This window comes from Camelus dromedarius, chromosome 19 (genome assembly GCF_036321535.1).
Source record: "Camelus dromedarius isolate mCamDro1 chromosome 19, mCamDro1.pat, whole genome shotgun sequence".
In the NCBI taxonomy this organism is placed as follows: domain Eukaryota; kingdom Metazoa; phylum Chordata; class Mammalia; order Artiodactyla; family Camelidae; genus Camelus; species Camelus dromedarius.
The window spans coordinates 28,487,877-28,507,263 of NC_087454.1; the positions used below are offsets into that span (position 1 = coordinate 28,487,877).

Here is a 19,387-nt window from a genome sequence, read left to right on the forward strand (position 1 = left end):
AGATTGGGCATATCAGCCAGGCCAGAGTCGAAGTGGGGTTAGTGTGTGTAGGAGCTGGACTGCAGACTGGAACGTGCAGGGTTTGGGGGATCAAGACTGGTGTGTTCTTCCCTTAAGAATCGTAGGCTGGTCCACTGCAGATGAGCAGGTGGGTACCCTATGGGGAACTGCGGAGCAGGGCGACTGAGTAGGGATGAAGGGGTGGAAACAGGTACAGCTGGTGAGCCTAGTCAGTGGCCTACAGCTCCGCCCATGTAGGAGTCAGTTGGGGCAGCAGCAGCACGGGGTAGCAATGGGAGAAAGTCCCATCTGGTCCCCATGTGTGGTGCATGCTGGCCTGGCTGCTACAGCCCAGGGGCTCTCCAGTGGGAAAGGGGTGGCTCATAAAGAGAATGAGAACCCAGAGAAGCAAAGAGCGCTGGCCCCAGAGAGCTGGCTCAAGAATGAGGGCACAGCCTGGACCAATAAGAGAAACAGGCTGTGATCTCTGGCACAAAGTGGAGAGGCGACCTAAGTGACAAACTGCGGCAGCCCCAGTGTGCCCACTGCTGCCCCAACCTGCTGCTGCCTCCCAGTAGCACGGGCCAGCAGGATGGTTCTGTGAGAACCAGCAGGAGCACCACACTGCAAAGCGGAGCCAGCATGGGCCTACCGTGTCTGTGTTGTTCTGTTGTCTCATCCTGGGCATCCTGACCCTCCTAAGCCCTGGCTTCTTTTTCTCTGACTGACTTCATTCCAAATCTCAGTCTTGGGTGGCACCCAGTCGCCTTTGGTCTCTGTGCCCTCTCCCATCACCTGACTCTTCCTCATCCCTCTCCCCCTCCTTTCTTCTGTAGCTTTCTCCTGATCACCTAGTCATGGACTCAGGATGCTTGGGTCACTCCCCTCCTCTGCCTCAGTGTGGGTAGGGCCAGGTGAGCCAATCATAGTAGCACAGAGCAAACCCCTCACAGTGGCAGAGGCCTGCCTCAGGCTAGTTGGGGTCCAGCTTTGGGGACAGTGTGCAGCTTGCAGGCAAGGCTCTGGGACTGGTGGAGGCAGAGTGAAGGGAGGAGGAGTCCATGAAGGTTGCAGTTCCTTCTAGGTCGGCTTCCAACCCAGATCCTAGAGCTTCTGAGTGGGACACACGTTAAGGTCCTGGGTGCGCGCGGTGGCTGCAAGGGTCCCTTACCTCACCATCCCCCTCAGTCTAACCTCGGGGAGGTGCCGTGCACTGCACTCACTGCTGAACATGGCAGCAAGAGGGACTCAGGGGCAAAGCTTTCACTGTGTCAAATGCTCCCACACTTGGTACTCGTCAGACTCTCACAGTGACTGCTCCAGTTCCACAAACAAGGAAAACAGCCTTGCTTGATGATGTGCGTTAAGTTACAAGCTGTCCAGCTCGTGGCAAGGTGGGCTTGAGTCCCCAGCCTTCCTGGTGAAAGCACTTCTGAGAAGGCCCATCCGCGGAGTCTACTTAATCCCCCTGCCCAGAGGGGGATGCACAGTCCTACCCGACTCCCTCTGCCCTTCTCCTCAGGCTGCCATCCTCACCCTGAGTGGCTCCTAGCAGGCATGATGAAGCCTCAGAACAGAGGGCTCTTCCCTGTCAGTCAGGAAAGCCCCCTGCCCTTGTCAGATCCCTAGCAGTCACCACACAGGTCAAGGAATCAAACTCCTGCATTTTATTCTGTAGAAAGCCCTGGCCCTACCTAGCCCTGGCCCCGCCTCCAGAGTTACCGAAAGGTAGCAAAGCTCTGGGTGCCGGTGCAGGAGGCATAGGGCACGCCCCGCGAGCGAATCTGTAGGGTGTGGAAGGTGAGGGGTGGGTTGGGGCCCGAGGAGCTCGGGTTTAGGGGTTCGGTGTGAGGCTCCATCACAGTCACAGGGACCGCGTAGGACAGCATCTGGGGCCGGTCGTCCTGGCGTCTCACCGTGCCCTTGCCCAGGAGGTGCAGGACGCAGGAGAGGACATCAGCACTGCTGCAGGCGGCCCCCCTGCCGAGGCTGCTGACCAAGCCCCTGGGAGGACACGGTCCCTTCTGCCAAGCTTCCAGCACCTGGTGTGGAGCAGGGAGGGGAAACAATAGGTCAGAGGTGCCCAGCTTCCCCCAACAGCTTCCGGTCCAAGCACACGCTGCCAGGACAGTGAGGACCTGGGGCACACCGCAGCCTCACTCCTCACCCACCCACAGGCTCCACACTGAGCCAGAGGCTTCAAATGTGGATCCATCTCCTCCTGTGGACGGCCCCCCTCAGCCCCCTCACCCCCACCCACCAGGCAGACAAGCTGGTCGATGTGCAGCCCCTCGTCCCCATGGGCCTTGAGGATTCGGACGATGAGGCAGTTAAGAAGGTTCCGTCTCCTCTCCAAGTTCCGACCCTCTTCGTCCTCAGCTTTCAGGTACGTCTGAGCTGGGATGAGCCACACGTTGCCCCTCCGCGGCCTTGGCTCCTCGCTGCCATCTCGAATCTTGAGCACCCCTGAAATAAACACCGGTCACTTGGATGGGGACCCACGAGGAGGCTGGCCCAGGCTTAGAGCAGAGTAGAAGCCCCAGTGCCCCAAGTACAAACCTCCTGGGACATCCTTTGGCTCATGAAGGTCCAGAGGGCCCCTAGAAGAGGTGAGAGGCCCTATCGCCTGATTCAGCATGTCTGGAGACAGCCCCGAGAGCGCCACCAGGCTCTCCAAAGAGACGGCCTTAGGAAGGAAAGGGAAGCATCAGGGCCCCCAGTGGAGAGAGTGCAGGGAGGGAAGAGGAGAGACCAGGCGGGAGAGGGCGCGAAGGCACGAGGGGCTGGGCAACCTTCAGCTCGTTGAGCTGCAGCAGCAGCCACATCTGCACAGTGGACACATGCAGAGTCTGGTCCCCAAACTGCAGCTCAGCCCGGCCCAGCCACGTCCACTGCAGTCGCCTCTGAGGGCCACGCTCTAGTGCAGGGCAGCTCTGACCTGAGGAGTGTCAGGGAGGAGGAGGGAGCCAGGGGCTGGTGAGGACACACCATGGTTTGATCTTTGTCCCCACTAATCTGCAGAGTGTGGGGCCCAGCATTTATGGATGCTGTGGTTCCTGGTTTGAGCTTCCAGAGCTTGGCCTTCTCTGTGTCTACCTCCTGGGTAAGCCTCAGGTATCTGGGAGTCCACCCTGTGCCGGGCAGGCTGTGATCAGTGCCTTCGAGTAGTCCCCATTTTTTTAAGGGAGACAAGACCGTGAAATGAGGAAGGACTGGGGTCTTATCAAACTGGAAACGACGTCTCCCCCGCTACTGCAGGCGCTCCCTGAGGGCAGGGTCTGAGTCTCAGGATCATCCCCCCTTGGGGAGCTTAGGTTACAGTGACTGACCAGGAGCCAGACACCTACCACTGAGGGAAAGCCCTTTCTGGTGGCCTCAGATGCCTCCTGCCCCCCGTCCTCCCCACCACCTATAAAGAGGGGTCTTATTTTACAGACAGAAAAGGCAACAGTCTGGGAGTCGGGTTCTGCAGCCCCACCCAGGCGCCTGCCCTTTCTTCTCAAATCCACCCCATCAAGGCTGCCCACCGCAGGGGCCACCCCTAAGCTCAGGGTCTTTCCCAGTGTCCTATCCTCTTCCCAGCCCCCAGTTCCCTCTGCCCAGCTGCTCACTCTTGTTGTAGAAGTTGGAGTATCGGTTCAAGGTGCCCCTCAGGTAGGCAGGCAGGCAGGTTCTGGGGTTGAGCGTGTGGCAGATGGAGGCTGTGGGCCAGCAGCGTGGTGACAGGACAAGCACAGACACTTCTGGCATTGCCCCTTCATAGTAGAGGTCCTCGTCCTCGTCCTCGTCCTCCGCCGTGGCGGCCACAGCTGCAGCTTCCTCAACTTCCTCTCCGTTCTGTCTCTTGTGGGCCCTGCCGCTGGCCTCGTGGCCCACCTGGAGACCGCATACAGTGTGCCCCGAAGCCAGTGGGCTCCTCGGGGCTGCCCCGTGCCTCTCTTTCTGCCACCTCCCCTCCCACTTGCTGAGTCCCTTCCCCAGCACCCACCTGTATTTTCTTCTCAGTGTCCTCCAGCTTCAGGAGTTCCTGATCGAGCCGCTGGAGCTGGTAGACGTGGAACTGGCGCTGCAGCTCCTCCGAGGTGCTCAGGCTCCGCAACATCTGCTGGGGGAGGCGGTTGGGGAAGCAGAGGCCGATCTGCTCCAGCACGGCCCCCTCCAGCCAGCTCGAGCCCACGCCCAGGAGACGGTCCGCCATGTAGTGCCTGCAGCACGCACAGCCCGGGCCCAGCCTCAGTGCAGGCGCTCGGCACTGCTGCCCGCGCCGTGACTCCCGCTTGCCAGTACCCCAGCCTCCCAGGCCCGAGAGCTGGCCCTGCCCATCAAACTGCCTCCCCCCACCTCCCACTTCCTCGTGTTACTCACTGGTAATAATGCTCAAAAGTGGTGGCTATCTCCAGGCCAGAGAAGATCAGGACGGTCTCCAGGCATCGCTGCAACTGAGCCAGCATCTCCATCCCCCGGGCCCCACCGATCCGGCTGCCCTGGATCCGCTGGTCGATGTGCCGGGCAAACTGCTCGCTCACCTGGGCAATGGGGAGAGCACAGATCAGGTGAGTGGGATTAGGGGAGGGTCTGGGGAAGGAGACATGAGTGGCCAGCAGCTTCATCAACCGGTCAACAGTTTTATAAAACTCTTTTAAAAAGTCATTAACAACTGTGCATGTTAAGAATATTAACAGTGATGAAAAGTATTTTTTCACATTCGACACAACAACAATTTAACGTGAGGAAATACAGGCACACCTCGAAGATATTGCAGGAAGCAGTGGGAGGAGGGTTGCTGCAATAAAGCAAGTCACATGAATTTTTTGGTTTCCCAGTGCATATAAAAGTATGTTTACATTATATTGTAGTCTATTAAGTGTGAAATAAGCATTCTGCCTAAAAAACAGTGTATACACTTTAACTGAACAATGCTTTATTGTTAAAAAATGCTGACCATCTCCTGACAATGCAGGGTTGCCACGAACCTTCAATTCGTTAAAAAAAAAAAAAAAAAAGCGTTATCTGCAAAGCAAGATATAGTGAAGAGCAGTAAAACTAGGTGTGCTTGTAACTTATGTGCAGAGATGGTCACACCACAATGTTACTGGAACACGAGCAGCCGTGCTTCCAGCTCCCAGTCGCTGTTCTCCGCTTACCCAGGCGTTACAGCATTTCAGTTTGTCATTTGCTTAACTGTGCATCTTCCCTAGGGGACTTCATCTGTCTTCAGCTCTTATCACAGGGCCTGACACATTTTAAGCGCTTATTAAATATTTGTGGAATGATGGGAGTGGTGGAGTAAGTTACAGTACATCCATTAGATGGAATTTATGTAAAAATTTAAAAGTGAGGACAAATAGCAACACTGAAAATTGTTTTTAATGTAAGGGTCAGAAGAAAAGAGGATCAAGCATTTTCGCTACTCATGAGTAAACCGTGTGAAATCAGACACACAAATATAAGAAAGTTTGCCGAGATATGTTAGGACAGTACAAAGTGGGTCATTTTTTTTCCCTTTATTTTGAATTTTCAATAATGTGGTTCTATACCAGAACATGCTCCTCGCTGAGTGGGCATGGAAGGCTGGGCCAATTTGAGGATGTGGGGAGGGGAGTGTGCAGGGTGAAGCCCAGGGTGAGGGGAGGGCAGGAGGCTTACGTGGGCAGCTCTGAGGAAGGGGAGCTTCAGCAGGGCAGCCGCACAGCCGTTCTGCAGCGCCAGCAAGAAGGCTGCCCGTGGCCCAAACAGCTCGGAACTCGACTTCTGCAGATTATTAAAGTGTTCGCAGTAGCGGGGCACGAAGTCATCATCCCGCCAGTGTGAGGTCAGAAACCGGTTCACCTGGAGGGAGGGAAGGGGTGGAGTGAAGGAGTGAAGGGCAACCCCACAGGCCACATGCCGGGTTCCGCCCCGCCTCCCCCGCCCACCTGCTCTTCCACCACTGCCAACCAGCAGCGGGTCAAGTTTCTCATGATGCTGCTGGGAAGCCCCCGGGTGGCCAGGGAGCTCCAGTCGTGGCTTCTGTTTCTGCCCTCTGTGGAGACAGGGGAAGGAGCAGAGGGAGGCAGGGGCAGCCCGTGAGCTGGGGGGCCTTTCCTGACCTGCTGCCACCAGACATGATGGGTGGGGGTACAGGAACAGGCTGAGCACGTAGGGAGGAGAGGGTGAGAGGGACAGACTAGTATGCAAGTCGGGGGCTTGGGGAAATGCCCAGCTCCAGCCTGAACCCCCAGTACTCACTGGGCGGAGGAGCAGCCGCCACCGGAGGGGGCACCTCGCAGGGCTCCACGTGCACCAACAGGTGGGTGAGGCGGCGCACCCGCGAGGAGAAGGCAGCTGCACGGCTCTGGGGGTTGTGGGCAGCCTCCCGACACTCCAGGTACTGGTCCAGCAGCCAGCCCAGGGGGCTGACGCCATCCTCATCTGGGAGATGGGAAGAACAAGCCAAGGCAAGGCGTGTCTGCAGGGCAGTGGGCTGGAGGGAGCGCAGGGAAAGAGCGTGGGACAGAACAATACGGGAAGGGAGGTAGCAAGGCCCCTCCTGACCTTGTGGTGTTGGCTGGCAACCGGGTGACATGGGAAAGGGGGGCCCCTCAACTGTGAGAAGGGGTCTTGGGGGGACCAAAAGAACGCAGGTGCCAAAAGGGCCAAAAGCACAACCCAGGTGGCTCTAGAGTAGAGCAAGAAGGGGCTGGTAAGTGGGGCTGAGCAATGGGATGGTAAAGGGGGCCGGGCTCGGTTACCGGGGGAGGTGATGTTCTGCACCAGGGGGCTGACCAGGGCCTCCCAGCAGGTCTTGCCCAGTGCTTGGGCGGCTTCATGGTCAGGGAGGAAGTGATCAGCAAAATTCTGCTCCTGGCGCAGAGCCCCGTTGAGTCTGGGGAGGAGGACCGAGGAGGAAGGTGTTGGGGCTGGAGGCCTAAGTGACCCCTGTGTGCACCCAGCCTAAGATGCAGGTTACCCCAGGAACAGCCAGATCCTCCCTTGGGACATCACAACCCCCCTGGTTCACTGGCTCACCCCATTCCCAGCCCACTGCAGAAACTTCTTTCTCTTGCCCTTTCTTCTCCCCCACAAACTGCAGAACATTCCAGCCCCAACCCAAACATGATAACCCTCCAGAGAAGCCGCCCAGCAGCCCTCTGTAATGCCCTGACCTCTGGCACACACAGGCACACACACGCTCACACACACCTAGAGCTCAGGTGTAGGAGGCTCCTGCGGTCCTCTGCTATGTCCTGGCTCCACGCCTGCGCCCGAACCATGTAGAAGAGGCGTGTATGGCGACACAGCTGCTCCCGGAACACCGGCCAGAACGTGGGCTTGGGGCCTAGGACCTCCAACCCCCGAATGCGCGTGTCGATGCCGCCCTGCAATGCACACAGGACCATTGCCACCAGCCCCACATCCTCGTCCAAACTGGCTGGGTGGGCCACACCCTGGGGCCCCACTCCTGGAGCTGCCCATGACCCAGGTTGAAGCCCTGGCCCAAGATCCGCAAGTTACAGGGCGCAGAGGTCCAGGCCCAGGGGCCGCACCCCGTCCTGGCCCTCAGCCCCAGCCCCCAGCCCCACCTGCTGGCAGCGCTTTATGCGGATCTGGATGATGGGCCAGAAGCGGGTCAGGTTCTCCAGGAGGATCACCCGGCTGGCAGAGGGCATCACGTTCACCTGGTGGGGGCAGAGAGTGCTGTCACCTCCATGTGTGTAGATGGGAGTGCTGAAAGCAGCAGGGTCTGCTGCTGTCCGCTCGCTGTGCCCCTCCCTCCTCTAGCCCTGGGGTGTGTGGGGTCCTGACTGGGGAGGGAGGTTCTAATGCCACCCTCACTGCTCAGGGCCTAATGTCATCACATGGGCACAAGGATGGACTTGACCTTCTATGGGGTCAAGACAGGGAGAAATATAGGCATTTAGGGGTCTGGGCAGGAGGTTGGATCCTGTGGGGGTAGCTAAAGGCATGGGACGAGTTTCCCTACCGAGTTGAGTTCTGTGTTAAGGGATGCGGTGCTGTCGCCCCCGACCACCACCACCCTGGCTGGCATGTAGCTCGAGTCTTCACCAGCCACCAGCAGAGTCAGCTGCCTGCGAGTGGGGCAGAGGAACCAATAGGGACCACATCTAGTCATGTCCTTACAGACACAGCCAAGGGTCATGTTCGGGGGGTGGGGGTGCTTCCCCAAGACAAACAGGGAAGTCAAGAGAAAGCATGGGCGTGTGGCTAAACATGCATGGAGCGCATTACCTGACAAGGACGCCCTGGTGCATGTGCAAGGTGATGGAGTGGGAACCCGCGCTGCCGTTGGACTCCCAGTAGGTCTTGGGGTTGCGGTCGGTCAGCTTGCTGGCCCGGTGCGGGTTGGAGGACACCTCCACCTTCTCCCAGCACTTGTCCTCCTTCACTTCCACACTGGAGCCTGTGGGCAAGGGAGGAGGGATGGAAGTCACAGCCTGGTAGGTGTGGAGAGAAAACAGACGGGGGTGTGGAGATGCGGGGTAACGTGGGGACAGGCACGAACCCTGACACAGGTATCTGAGGAACACATCGAAGAAGGGGATGTTGATGGGGCGGTGGGTTCGTCGGTGGTCTTCGATCTGGCCCAGCACCATCTGCAGCAGGACAGCAGGGGGGGGAGGGGCTCGGAAACACACATGCAAAAGAAACCCAGCAGCAGTGGGACTGTCTCTAACACTGGCACGGCAGGACCAGACAGGGAAGGGGGAGGAGAACAAATGCCTCCAGGCTCACTGGACTCACCTGCCTTCCCAACTTCAGAAACAGCCCCCCTTTCCTGCCACTGCTTGGGTCATATTCTTACCCAGCTGTGAACCCACAGGCTTCTCCTTGCCCTTCCTCCTGACCTGGATACAGCCTCCCAGGATGTTGGTGGTGAGTTTCCGGTAGAGGTGGGCATGCTTCTCACACTTGAACACCATGTCCCTCAGCTCCTGTGCCAGCTCCAGCTTTCCCAGGTGCTTTTCCAGGGCCTTGGAGATGGCATCTCGCGCTCCCAGCTGATTCAGCACCACAGCATAGTCCCTGCTCACCGAGGCCAGGCGGTGCAGGAAGAGGATCAGCTCCTGGAGCACCTGTGATGGGGACGGGATGGACACAAGTCACTGACTATACACCCACTGTGTGCTGAGTGCCGGGGCTACTGCAATCAATGAGCGAAAGGAGGTAAAATCGAGGCAGGATGCGGAGACACGAGGGTTTGGTGGAACCAGAGAACCAAACAGACTGAAATGGAAGAGGCAGGAGGTGCCCTCCCACCCAGGGGTTCTCCACTACTGATTACGCCGGCAGCAGGTGCAGGGGGCATCCCTGGTTGTTTCTTTATAGGCCCAGCTGTCCTAAGAACCAGCTGTGGGGTTGTGTTTTGAGATGCTCAGGCCCCAAGCAAAGACACCTGATGAGGGGGGCAAGAGGGACTAGATGTGTGTGTGGACATTCAGTAAGCCCATCACAGAGCTCAAATCTGGGTAACAGCCAAAGCTGTGTGCTGCTGACACCCACTGCCACTGTGACCCTAGTTCTCTGGCCCCTTCCCAAGACTTCTGTGGCCCAGGATCACTCCATAGCAGGGAACTCTGGGATGTGATGGTCCCCTCTGCCTCCTCCATCCCCCTTCCCTCCACAGGTCCAGCCAAACAGGAACCATTGAGACTCTTAATGTAATACAGATATAATCTATTATGTGATGAAGGAGATGGCAAATTAGATCCCACCTTTGGGTTTACTTATTTGTGTAACAAAACACAATAAGGATACATAAATTAATACAAGTAATAGCCAATGTGGGGCATGTGGAGGACATTGGGAGAACAGGGACTCAGGTGGGAGCTGAATTTTCAGTGTATATCTTGTTATGTTGTTTTGATTGGTGAACTGTGTGAATGTATGACCTATTTTTAAAAATAAAATTCCATTTTAAAAACAAACCTAAACCAAAAGCACAAAGGCTCCACAGAGCCTTCCACAGCCCCGCCCAGTGGGCTCTACCCTGCCAGAAGCTGCCTGGCATCCTGTCCCTCTCAGCATCTCCCTAGAGAAGGGCAGGGGTACCTCTCGGCCAGTGTCTGGGGACCGCAGGCAGGCCATGCAGGCATCCATGGCCTCGTGCCACGGGAGCAGCAGTGCCTCAGGAAAGTCCACCAGCTGCATCAGGATTCTGGGAGCAGGGGGCGGGAGGAGAGAGATGTACAGCCAGCCTCAGAGACCCCTCTGCCCAACCCTGCCTCTCGCCACCCCCTCACCTCAGAACCGCCAGGTGCAGGGCCTTGTTGGCTGCTGGAGTGTCCAAGCTCCGCATCAGCGCGAGGAAGGGCTGGGGCTGCCGCTGCAGCTGCAGCAGGAGTGGCTTGACGTCGGTCTCCCGGGCCCCCTCTGAGCTGAAGGCTTGCTCCAGATCCAGGCAGATTTTCCCAGCCAGACCATAACCCTCCACCAGCTGCTGCAGGGGAGTGTCCGGGCACTGAGTTGGAGCTTCTTTAGCAACAGAAATGGGGAGGTCACAAGAGTAAGCCAATGTGATGTGAAGGATCAGAAAAGGAGAGACAAGACTTATAACTCTTGATCTTATTTCCTAATTTCTTCTAAAAATGTTTTTCATTATTTTTGTCCACCTAAAAGTTAGGCTTGGGGAATGTCATAGCATCTCAATGTACTTATGCGACAGCTCCACGACAAATTTTTATTTTTCATTCTTAAAATGGCAGAGGAGCCTCCCATCTGCAAACAACAGAGCATTTCCCTACTTCTAGAAGCATGCAGAAATCTTCTTTTCTCTATCATAGAAACAATTCAACAAGGGCTTTCAAGGATTCAAGTCTCCTGCAATATTTTGACTTTACACCCTCCTTTATTCTTTGGAGGCAGCACAGTGTCTGCCTCTCCAATTCGCCATTTATCTCTAAATTTCAGGTTCTCTCTAAGGTGCCATCTCTTCCAGGGGGGACTGCACAAAAATCAGCACAGGTATCTCTCCTGGGCTAGTGCTCTCCTAGAGGCCAGTCTGCAGAGCTGCTGTCTGTTTAGCTCCCCCACCTTCCACTCTGGCTGTGGCTGCTGATTCCTGGGGCTGGGCCTGGGCTTCCAGCAGGGATGGGTAGGCTGGCTGCCCTGCCAGGGCCTCAGGACCATATTTCCTGTAGACACGGCAGTTGAGCAGGTCCCTGAGAGCGCTGTCATCGAGTCTCTGTGGCAGAGCCAGCAGCAGGTCCTGGGCCAACTCCAGGGGCACGGCCAGCTCAGCAAGCATCTCGTCATCCAGAATCTGTCATTAGGGAGAAGCTCTCACTGCAGGCAGCTCTGCTGGCCCAGAGGCTCCAAAGGCACTTGCCAGGGGAAGGGATCTCTGCATACACCTTCTACATCCTGAACCTTTCATGGCTGGCTCCTCCCAAACAGCTTGCCAACACCTCCAAACATTCTAGACCCCTTCCCTGAAGCTCTTTAAGGTATTGACCTCCCTTTCCCATCCCAAGTGCAAGTGCTCCAATTGCTCCATCACATGGCAGCCCCCCAGCTTCTGTGTCTCCTGGCCCTACCTCCCCATCCAGGTTCTCCTGGAGGATCTGGAGAACCTCCTGATGGTCGGGTCCATCCAGCTTCTTGATAAAGAAGAGGAGCTCCCACCACTCGGCCTGGCTCAGGTGTTCACTCTCCTCGGCGTCCTCATCCTCAGGCAGCACGTAGGGCATGGCGTAGAGCTCTGTCATGGGCTTCCACCGCCAAGAGGGCAGGGCTGTGGAGATGGGTTGTGAGGCCCAGAGATGTCACTGCCCACCCGCCAGACCGCAGCTCGTCTACTCAGAGCTGACCCCTGCTTCCTCTCTGGGCTCACCTACACCCACGGCTCCACTGATCACTGTCCCCTGGTACTCATCAGCCTCAACCGCGTCCTCAATGTCTTCCTCAAAGCCCAGAATCTCCAGCATGTGCCAGTGGACCCAATAAGTGCGGCCTGTCGACTCCCACAACACCTGGGTGATATGGGAAAAAAGAGAGGGAAAGGGATGACAAGCAGTGGCCCAAGGATGATAACATGCAGTCCTCAGGGTGCCCACCTGGCCAGGTCTGGAAAAACCTCCGAAGAACAAAACATATGGCATATGGAGAACATGTGCATGCACACAAAGGACGCCTTCCCCAAATGGCCTGTCCTTGATGTCTTATGCCCCTACACTCGTCCTGGCCTTAACCACGCTGTCTTCCTCAACTTGACCTTTGGGAAAGTCTTGATAGATCAGTCTCTTCCTGGGAGTGAGTCTTCCAGACCTCTGAGTCTCCTAAAGGCAGATTTTCTCAGCCTGCCAATGGGCCCCACTCTCAGTTGCTGACCCCCTTTTACCAACCCAAGCTTACTGAAGGTTTTCTCTTTGAGTGGCTCCCCAGATATGCCCCATCTGAGACAGACCCCCCAATGGTGTACCCCCACCGCACACTGGCTCACCTGCACAGGGGGCACGCCATTGTTGCTCTGCCGGAACTCGCCCTCGTCCCCAGCACTGATCTCCTCATAATCATCCAGCATCCGCACTCGCATCCCCGGCTGCAGCGTGTCCCTCACGTACAAGGCGTAGGTATTGCCACTTGCAAACTCAGAGCGAGGGCGAAATCGCCTTGACCTCCTGAGGGAGGCAGGGGCCTGGGCAGGTGGGAGCCCTGGGCCTGCGTCTGCCAGCTGGGGCTGGAAGATGGAACAGGAGGGCCGGGCCGCAGGCCCCTGTCTGCTTGAGGCCCAGTCCCAGCGCATGGCCTGCACCAGCTCTGAGATCAGGGTGCCCATGGCCATGCTGAACTCCAGCTCCAGCCGGCCTCTCTCCGCACTCAGCTCCTCGGGAGCAGAGTTCTGGGCTCCTGGTTCTGCAGCGCTGTCATTCAACTGATCCAGGAGGGATGTGACATGCAAATAGCGTTTCACCAGGGAGAAGAGCAGCCTTCCTGGGACCTGTAGGACACAGTCTTTGGCCTAAGTCCACCCTGTCCCAGTTTTAGCCCCTCTCTCCACACTGTCCTCTGTGGACAGGTGCAAACGCCTGGTTCTTAGATTTTGTCCACAGCTCCCTCCCAACACTCCCCACAGAATACCTGTGGCAGGTGAATGCCCTCAAAAGACATGGGGTGTTCAGAGAGCGTGGCCTGTGCGAACAGGGCCAGCAGGGCACAGCGGCTGTCAAAATCCAGGTGTTTCTCAATGGCCTCTTGCCGGCTCAGTGACAGAAGGATCTGGGTCCGGGTCCCTGTAACCCACACACCAATCAGTAACAGCTCCCTAACGTCGCCTGTCCCAGGCATCTCTCCTGGACCCTGGACCCTCTCAGTCCAAGCCTTTTACCACCACACACTAAGAATGACATGATTTGCTGATTTGCTTCAAAAGCCAAAGCTTACTGTCTTATTCTTAACTACTATTATCTTATAAGTAACCAGTCTAGACTCTTATTTTGCATAGAAAGACCATTAATATGAGGTCCTTGAGGATTCAGTCTCCTCTTTCTGCAGAGATGTCCACTCACCCTCCCACCTCCTTTCCTTCCAATCCTAAGAGAAGGGCAACAGAATCATTTGTGTACTGATGAGATCAGAGATCCCCAGTGCCCTGTGAGACCCTAAACTGACACAGCCCCTCTCCTGCTCCCCCTTCCTCCCCACCCTGCCCCTCACCAGCATCATGGGAGGCCAGGGCTTGTATCATCCGGCCCGCGCTCCAGCGAATTTGATAATCGGGACTACTCAGCATGTGCATGAGCAAGTCCAGAACTCTTGGGTCTTTGAAGACCCCCGTGAGGGGCTCAATGCTGGCATAGGCACTGAGCACGTGGACAGTGTGAAGCAGAGGAGCAGGAGGAACAGTGCCCACACATTCCTCCAGCTGCCGAAGGGCCCTCTGAATAAGAGACTTCACATCGGTTTCCATCTCCCCTAGCACAGATTTGTCCAGGGAGCCAGCCTCCGCTGCTGACTCCTGGGAGGGCCCGATAACCTGGCCATCCTCGCCCAGCATCTTGTGGCAGTTGGCATAGATTTCGTCATTGGACATCCATAGCAGGATGTGCTCAGCCTTGCAGTCCACTTGGTTGGAGCCCCCTTCCCCATCATCCCCGCGCCTGAGGATGAGCCAGCGGATCTGGTACTCAGGGTGCCCATCATGGCCCACACGCTGGCGGATCAGCTCATCGGGATAGGCGTGCAAGCCTGGCCCCAGGGGCACTCTGAATTCCCTGTATCGGAGTTCCCCCACCATCCTGGCACCTGGGAACACAAGGAAAAGAGAACAGGCAAGCTAAAGTGAGAGAGAAGGTCAGACAATCAAGGACACCCAGGAGTTAGGGCAGCAAATGTGGCAACAGCTGTCAGGCTGGGTAGGGTAAAACTCAGGGCCCAGGAGTTGCCTGCTGCAGGCTGGGTGGGGCCAGGCCTAAGGAGAGGAAAGCTGGGGTGTTTGTGCTGAAAGAACTCAAAATCTGGAGGCTAAAAGGAGGGTCCAAGGCCCTGCATGCAGCATGGAGTGAGTTCATCTGGAGCAGTGGGAAGGGGGCGGTGGGGGGCAGGGCAGCCTTGGAATTAAAGTGAATCCCAGAGCCCTGGGAGAGGCTGCAGCAGACCTGGGAAAAGAGGGTACGCGAAGCCCAGAGGCCTGTTATGTATTGGACGGCTGGGGATTGAGACTCCGAGTGTGTATGGGAAGGGCTGTTAGGTCCAATGGTTGAAGCAACGGAGTGAGTCTGCAGAGGCAAGAGACCCAGAGACCTGGGTGGTGGAGGCAGGGTGCTGAGAGCCATGGGCTGGGAGGCTGGAGGCGCCAAAGACTGGTGGTACTGGAGCAGCAAGGACGGTGGGGGCGACGCGAGGCCCCGAACAGGGTGCACAAGAGACCCGATGAGTAAGAGGAGCGAGGCTCGGGGGACCGGGATGGAAGACCCGAGAAACCGGGGCGCGCGTCAAGGTGTGGGGGAGGGTGGTAGGCCAGATAAGCCAGAATCCCGAGGCGCGGTGGAAAGGGGGATGGGAGGCCCTGTGGGCGAGTGGGCGGAGGAAAACGGGCTCGGGGCAGGGGGCCGCGACGGGGCTCTGGCCACCTCAGAAGTCGACGGGGGTCCTGGCGCGAGGCCTGTCCTTCGCCGAGCTAGGGACGCGGCGCAGACGATGGCGGCAGCGCTGGAGGAGATTTGGGCCCCGCCTGGGCCCCCCGAAGGGGTCGAGGCGGAGAGGCGGGAGGGGGCGTGTCTCCGCTGGACAGGCGGCAGCAGGGGGCGTGGCGCGCAGGGACCGAACGCCCTGGGGCCGCGCAGCCGTCACCGCCCCGCCCGCGCGCGGGTCTGCGGCCTCCGGGGCCGGGCAGGGCGGGGCCTGACCCCAGGCAGCGGCGCCGCCCGCCCGCTCCGAGCTGCGGCTCATTTCCGCCAGGGCCAGCGGAAAGCTGGGGGCCCGGGGAGAGCGCCGGGGCGGAGCCGCAGGTGCCACCTCGGCGACGCGCGGCACCTCCTCCTCAGCGCCGCCCTTTCCTCTTCCTTTTCATCCCTCCCCCTACCTCCTGCCACCGGAAGTGACTTCCCGGCTTCCCAGAGTCGGAACTGGAAGAAACCATGGAGGTCATTTATTTTCCTCTCCTCCATTACATAGAAAAGGACCAAGGCAAGGGGGGCAGCCTCAGTTTTTGCCCCATTCATTGGATCCATTTATTTTCCTTCCCTTCCCCTCCACGGTTGTTTGTTCCTGTCTGCCCCCGCCCCAGCCCAGTATGTACCATCTTCCCTCCCCCCAAAAACCAGAAACAAATGAAAATAGGGGCCACTTTATTAGAGTCCAGGGATATCAGCTTTGGGCAGCAGCTGAGGGCAGCTTCACATAACTCTTCATGGGGGGCAGCGGCCGAATCTTTCGGCCAGCCCAGCCCCCCTTGCGGTGCCATCGTCCGCTGTTAGGCCTCTTGCCCAGCCAGCGGTTCCGCCCGGCCTTGCCGATGACCCGTTTGTTATGATCAACGTTGGATACGCGGCCTACTGTTGCTATGCACGTTTCCAGCACCTGAGAGTGAAAGCAGATGGGGGAGAATGCACTGTGGGGAGAAAGAGCCTCACACTGTTGAGGGCCTGGACTCTTGAGCGGCTTCCTATACTCAACGAGAGAATAGAGAGGACAGGAAAAGCAGAACACAATTGAATCTGAGTGCAGGTCCTGCAGTAGTTGAGGGTGCCAGCCTGACAAGCGTGCCTAGTCACATGGCAGAAAAGGACAGACCTGGCTCCAGGCAGTTCTTAACATAAAACACCTGGGAGCTATCCAGGCCAGGAAAGGCACATTCCAAAAATTCCTCCTTTGATGATCCCTCCCACCTGCACCCACACACCCACACACCTGCATCTGTCTCTTGGATGGCAGCTGGATGATAGCCGTCCCATTCACCTTCCGTAGCAGCACACCGCAGGTTCCTGGGAAAGGGAGAAATAGCTTTGCCACCCTCCTCAGAGGAGGAGGTGGGGAGCAGATTTTCAAGGGGCTGTACCCCACACACTGTCCCAGCTTTGCCTTTCAGGAGTAGAAACCCTGAAGCAGGATACATGTAAGGTTTTAGGGCAAAACACAAGCACCTCTTCGTCCTTGTTTTCCCCATTTTTCTTTGCCAGTGGACCAGATGTGGGCCCATGCGTTCAGAGAATTGTGGCCACAGGTACCCCTTGCCCTTCCAAACTGTAAGACCCCCAAGCAGCTCCTTTTTTCATACCTGCAGCTCTAATATACTGGGCCCCCCGGCCTGGCTCACTCTCCACATTGTTGACGAGGGTCCCCACTGGCAAAGCCCCAAGAGGATGGGCATCCCCTTCCCGAGCAGCGACTAAAAGACAGAATTTCATCAGCACCAGAACCCTTGCAGCCTCCCAGCCCACATACATCTGGCGGCCATCTCTCACCTGCCATTCGGCTTATGTGGTCAGAGTTCAGGATTATATCTCCAGCCTGCATGTTTTCTGTGGCAATGATCCAGCGTTTCCGGTTACCCCCAGCAACCAGAGCTATATCTGCTGACCTGTTCAGAGTGAGGAACAGGTAAGCAGACCATCTAGGCAGTCTCACGTCTTCTAAAAAGCCACAGAGCAGTCATTCAGCCACACCATCATGACCCTACATCCCAAACTTGCCTACAGGGATCATAGCGGACGGTGATGATCTTCTCCTCAAAGGGTCCTGGCTTGGATTCCTGCTCGGGTCGGAACCGCAGAAAGTCAATCATGCGATAACGCTGCTTGTGGCCCCCGCCAATACCATGCACTTGGATTTGGCCTGTGGTCAGGACAGTGCGGGGGATATGACCCAGGTCAGACAAATCAGTTCCCAGCACTAGGAACAGGCCCATCCTAAGCAGAGAGCAGTGCTTCCCAACATTATGACACTAGCAGGAAATGATAAAAAAAAAATTGCACAACACAATGGGGTAAGTGGGGGTGAACACATACATGGAGCTTGGTAAAAAACATGATACTGCAATTGTATAAAACTTTCAGATAAAATCTCTACAAATTACTCAGGAAGTTTACTGAGAGCCATGTAACTCATGTTCAATTTCAACCATTGTAAATTTGTGACGGGTGTGAAGAAAAATGTCATGGAACTTCCTGAGTATGTCCAATTCAATTACCTAGATTATCTTTGGGAACACGGACCACTTGTCTGTTGTCTGTATTCTACTCTCTTACTCTCACGCACATACTGAATGCAGAAGGAGTCTGATAAATGCTTTTTGATTACATTTCTCTGCCTGTATTAAAATACAGGCTTCGGGTCCTACGATGTCTTTCCCCTTTACTGCTTAAATCTTGCCCTTGCTCTCACCTTTGTGGTTTCGGCCCCCAGACTTCCTCATCTTCACTGGCATAATGGTATACTTGGTACGACTCTTCCAGGACACAAACTTAGCGCTAAGGGCCACAGAGGTAAGGAATGGGCGACAGGGAAGCAACATCGAGGCAGAGGGCAGCGGAAGGAGAACATTATTTGTCACCTAGAGATAAACAGAAATCTCTTTCACTTGAAAGCTAATTGAAGGAGAAGCCTCAGAGAACTAAGGGAGAGGGCACAAAGTTTAGCTTGTAGCCTACCTCCTCCTGGAACTGCCCCAGACCAGCTGCCCAAAAACTCCACCCGCCTTCACAGCTTGCACAGATGCCAGAATGGGATGTTTATCAAGGTTTATGTGTGTTGATTACCTCTCCTCATTTGATCCTCTCACCTCTGAAGTATTTCTTCAATGGAATGTTCTCCCTTGGTGCATCTTCTTCCAAATTTGGCTCAAAACTCTCCTTCTCCAAGAAACTTTTCCTTCCCTAAACAACTCCCTTCTCCAGGGCTGGTAAGTTCCACACATCCATGTACCACCATCAGCACCAATGCCTTTTGCCCATTTTGTTGCATTGTTTCTGAGTTTTCCAGATATGAATGGAGCGAGATCATTTATGTCTTGTTCCCTGCTGTATTTCCAGCATTTCACAGAGTAGGTTGGTTTGGTTTTGAATTTTAAGCATGCATCTGCAAACCATCGGTCTGAAAGGTCCAGAGGTAAGACTTAACTTCTCTTTTCTGTGACTTAGTTGCCCTCTAAGGACCTTGTGATGTCTTCATGTTAGACTCTTTTTCTTGGTCTCTTACCCTGAATTCTCTAATCTCAGTAGTAACTCATCCTTAATGGTTACAATAATGGTTAAGAGCCCAGGCTTTGAAGCCAGACTGCCTATAGTTGGTGTATGACCTTGGACTGCATATCAGTTTTCTCATGTAAAGTGGGAATGTTAATATAGAGTGGTTGAAAGGAATTCATTGATTTAAAACGTCTGTTACTTATGCTTGGCTTATGACAGACACTCAATAAATGTAAGTTATTATTGAAACCGGTACAATATTTGACTGTAAAGCACTTTCATTTCCAATATCTCGTCTGAGGAATCCAGCGACCCTGTGAGATAGCTGTGCTTACAAAGGAGAAAGCAGAGGCTGGGAGTGGTTTATCCAAGGTCACGGGCCGGCATGACTCTTAACCAGACTCTCATCCCCCAACTCCCATCTCCTGGTGCCCTCTCCGGCAGCCTGAACGGAAATAGCCTCATTTCCGGGTAAGGTGGATTACCTGCGTGGCCAGTAGCAGGCTCGGGTCGGGGACAGCGGCGATCCGGGGCGTCAGGCTCAGAGAGCCAAGAGCACGGGTCAGTACCCGCAGGGCCATGAGCTTGGCCAGAATCGGTCGGGCTCAGCACACCACCATCACCTTTAGACAGGCCGCCTGGCGCTGCTGGATGACGCTAACAGGTCTCGGTGCTGTCGCTCCATCGTGACGTTTAAGAGAGACAAGCAGAGAACCCAAGACCAAGTTGGACACACACTCCTTTCCTCCCTGCGCGTGGTCAGA

The 19,387-nt window shown here is 56.1% G+C and overlaps 2 protein-coding genes across 4 annotated transcripts; both read right to left on the minus strand.

Moving 5' to 3' along the window:
* Window positions 1-1,649: 1,649 nt before the first annotated feature.
* Window positions 1,650-15,333, minus strand: CUL7 (cullin 7). Its single transcript, XM_031434660.2, has 26 exons — window positions 15,069-15,333; window positions 13,654-14,241; window positions 13,078-13,229; window positions 12,440-12,937; window positions 11,831-11,969; window positions 11,535-11,731; window positions 11,032-11,260; window positions 10,242-10,473; window positions 10,051-10,156; window positions 8,847-9,074; window positions 8,504-8,594; window positions 8,230-8,401; window positions 7,964-8,069; window positions 7,563-7,658; window positions 7,183-7,358; window positions 6,732-6,865; window positions 6,229-6,411; window positions 5,916-6,022; window positions 5,647-5,829; window positions 4,366-4,526; window positions 3,989-4,205; window positions 3,612-3,876; window positions 2,793-2,938; window positions 2,560-2,686; window positions 2,261-2,466; window positions 1,650-2,042 (listed from the first exon to the last, which is right to left on the minus strand). The coding sequence occupies exons 2-26, from the start codon at window positions 14,231-14,233 to the stop codon at window positions 1,719-1,721; spliced, it is 5,055 nt and encodes a 1,684-aa protein (XP_031290520.1). The 5' UTR covers window positions 14,234-14,241; window positions 15,069-15,333; the 3' UTR covers window positions 1,650-1,718.
* Window positions 15,334-15,768: 435 nt separating this feature from the next.
* On the minus strand, window positions 15,769-19,372 carry MRPL2 (mitochondrial ribosomal protein L2). Of its 3 annotated transcripts, XM_031434671.2 has the most exons (8): window positions 19,109-19,364; window positions 18,218-18,528; window positions 17,821-17,989; window positions 17,130-17,271; window positions 16,902-17,017; window positions 16,715-16,825; window positions 16,348-16,421; window positions 15,769-16,017 (listed from the first exon to the last, which is right to left on the minus strand). In XM_031434671.2, exons 3-8 carry the CDS (start codon window positions 17,948-17,950, stop codon window positions 15,805-15,807), a joined length of 786 nt encoding a protein of 261 aa, XP_031290531.1. In that variant the 5' UTR covers window positions 17,951-17,989; window positions 18,218-18,528; window positions 19,109-19,364; the 3' UTR covers window positions 15,769-15,804. The 3 variants fall into 3 exon arrangements, with proteins under 3 accessions (XP_031290531.1, XP_010977798.2, XP_010977799.2); XM_010979496.3 differs by lacking the exon at window positions 18,218-18,528 and having other exon boundaries at window positions 19,109-19,367; XM_010979497.3 differs by lacking the exons at window positions 16,715-16,825; window positions 18,218-18,528 and having other exon boundaries at window positions 19,109-19,372.
* Window positions 19,373-19,387: the final 15 nt, after the last annotated feature.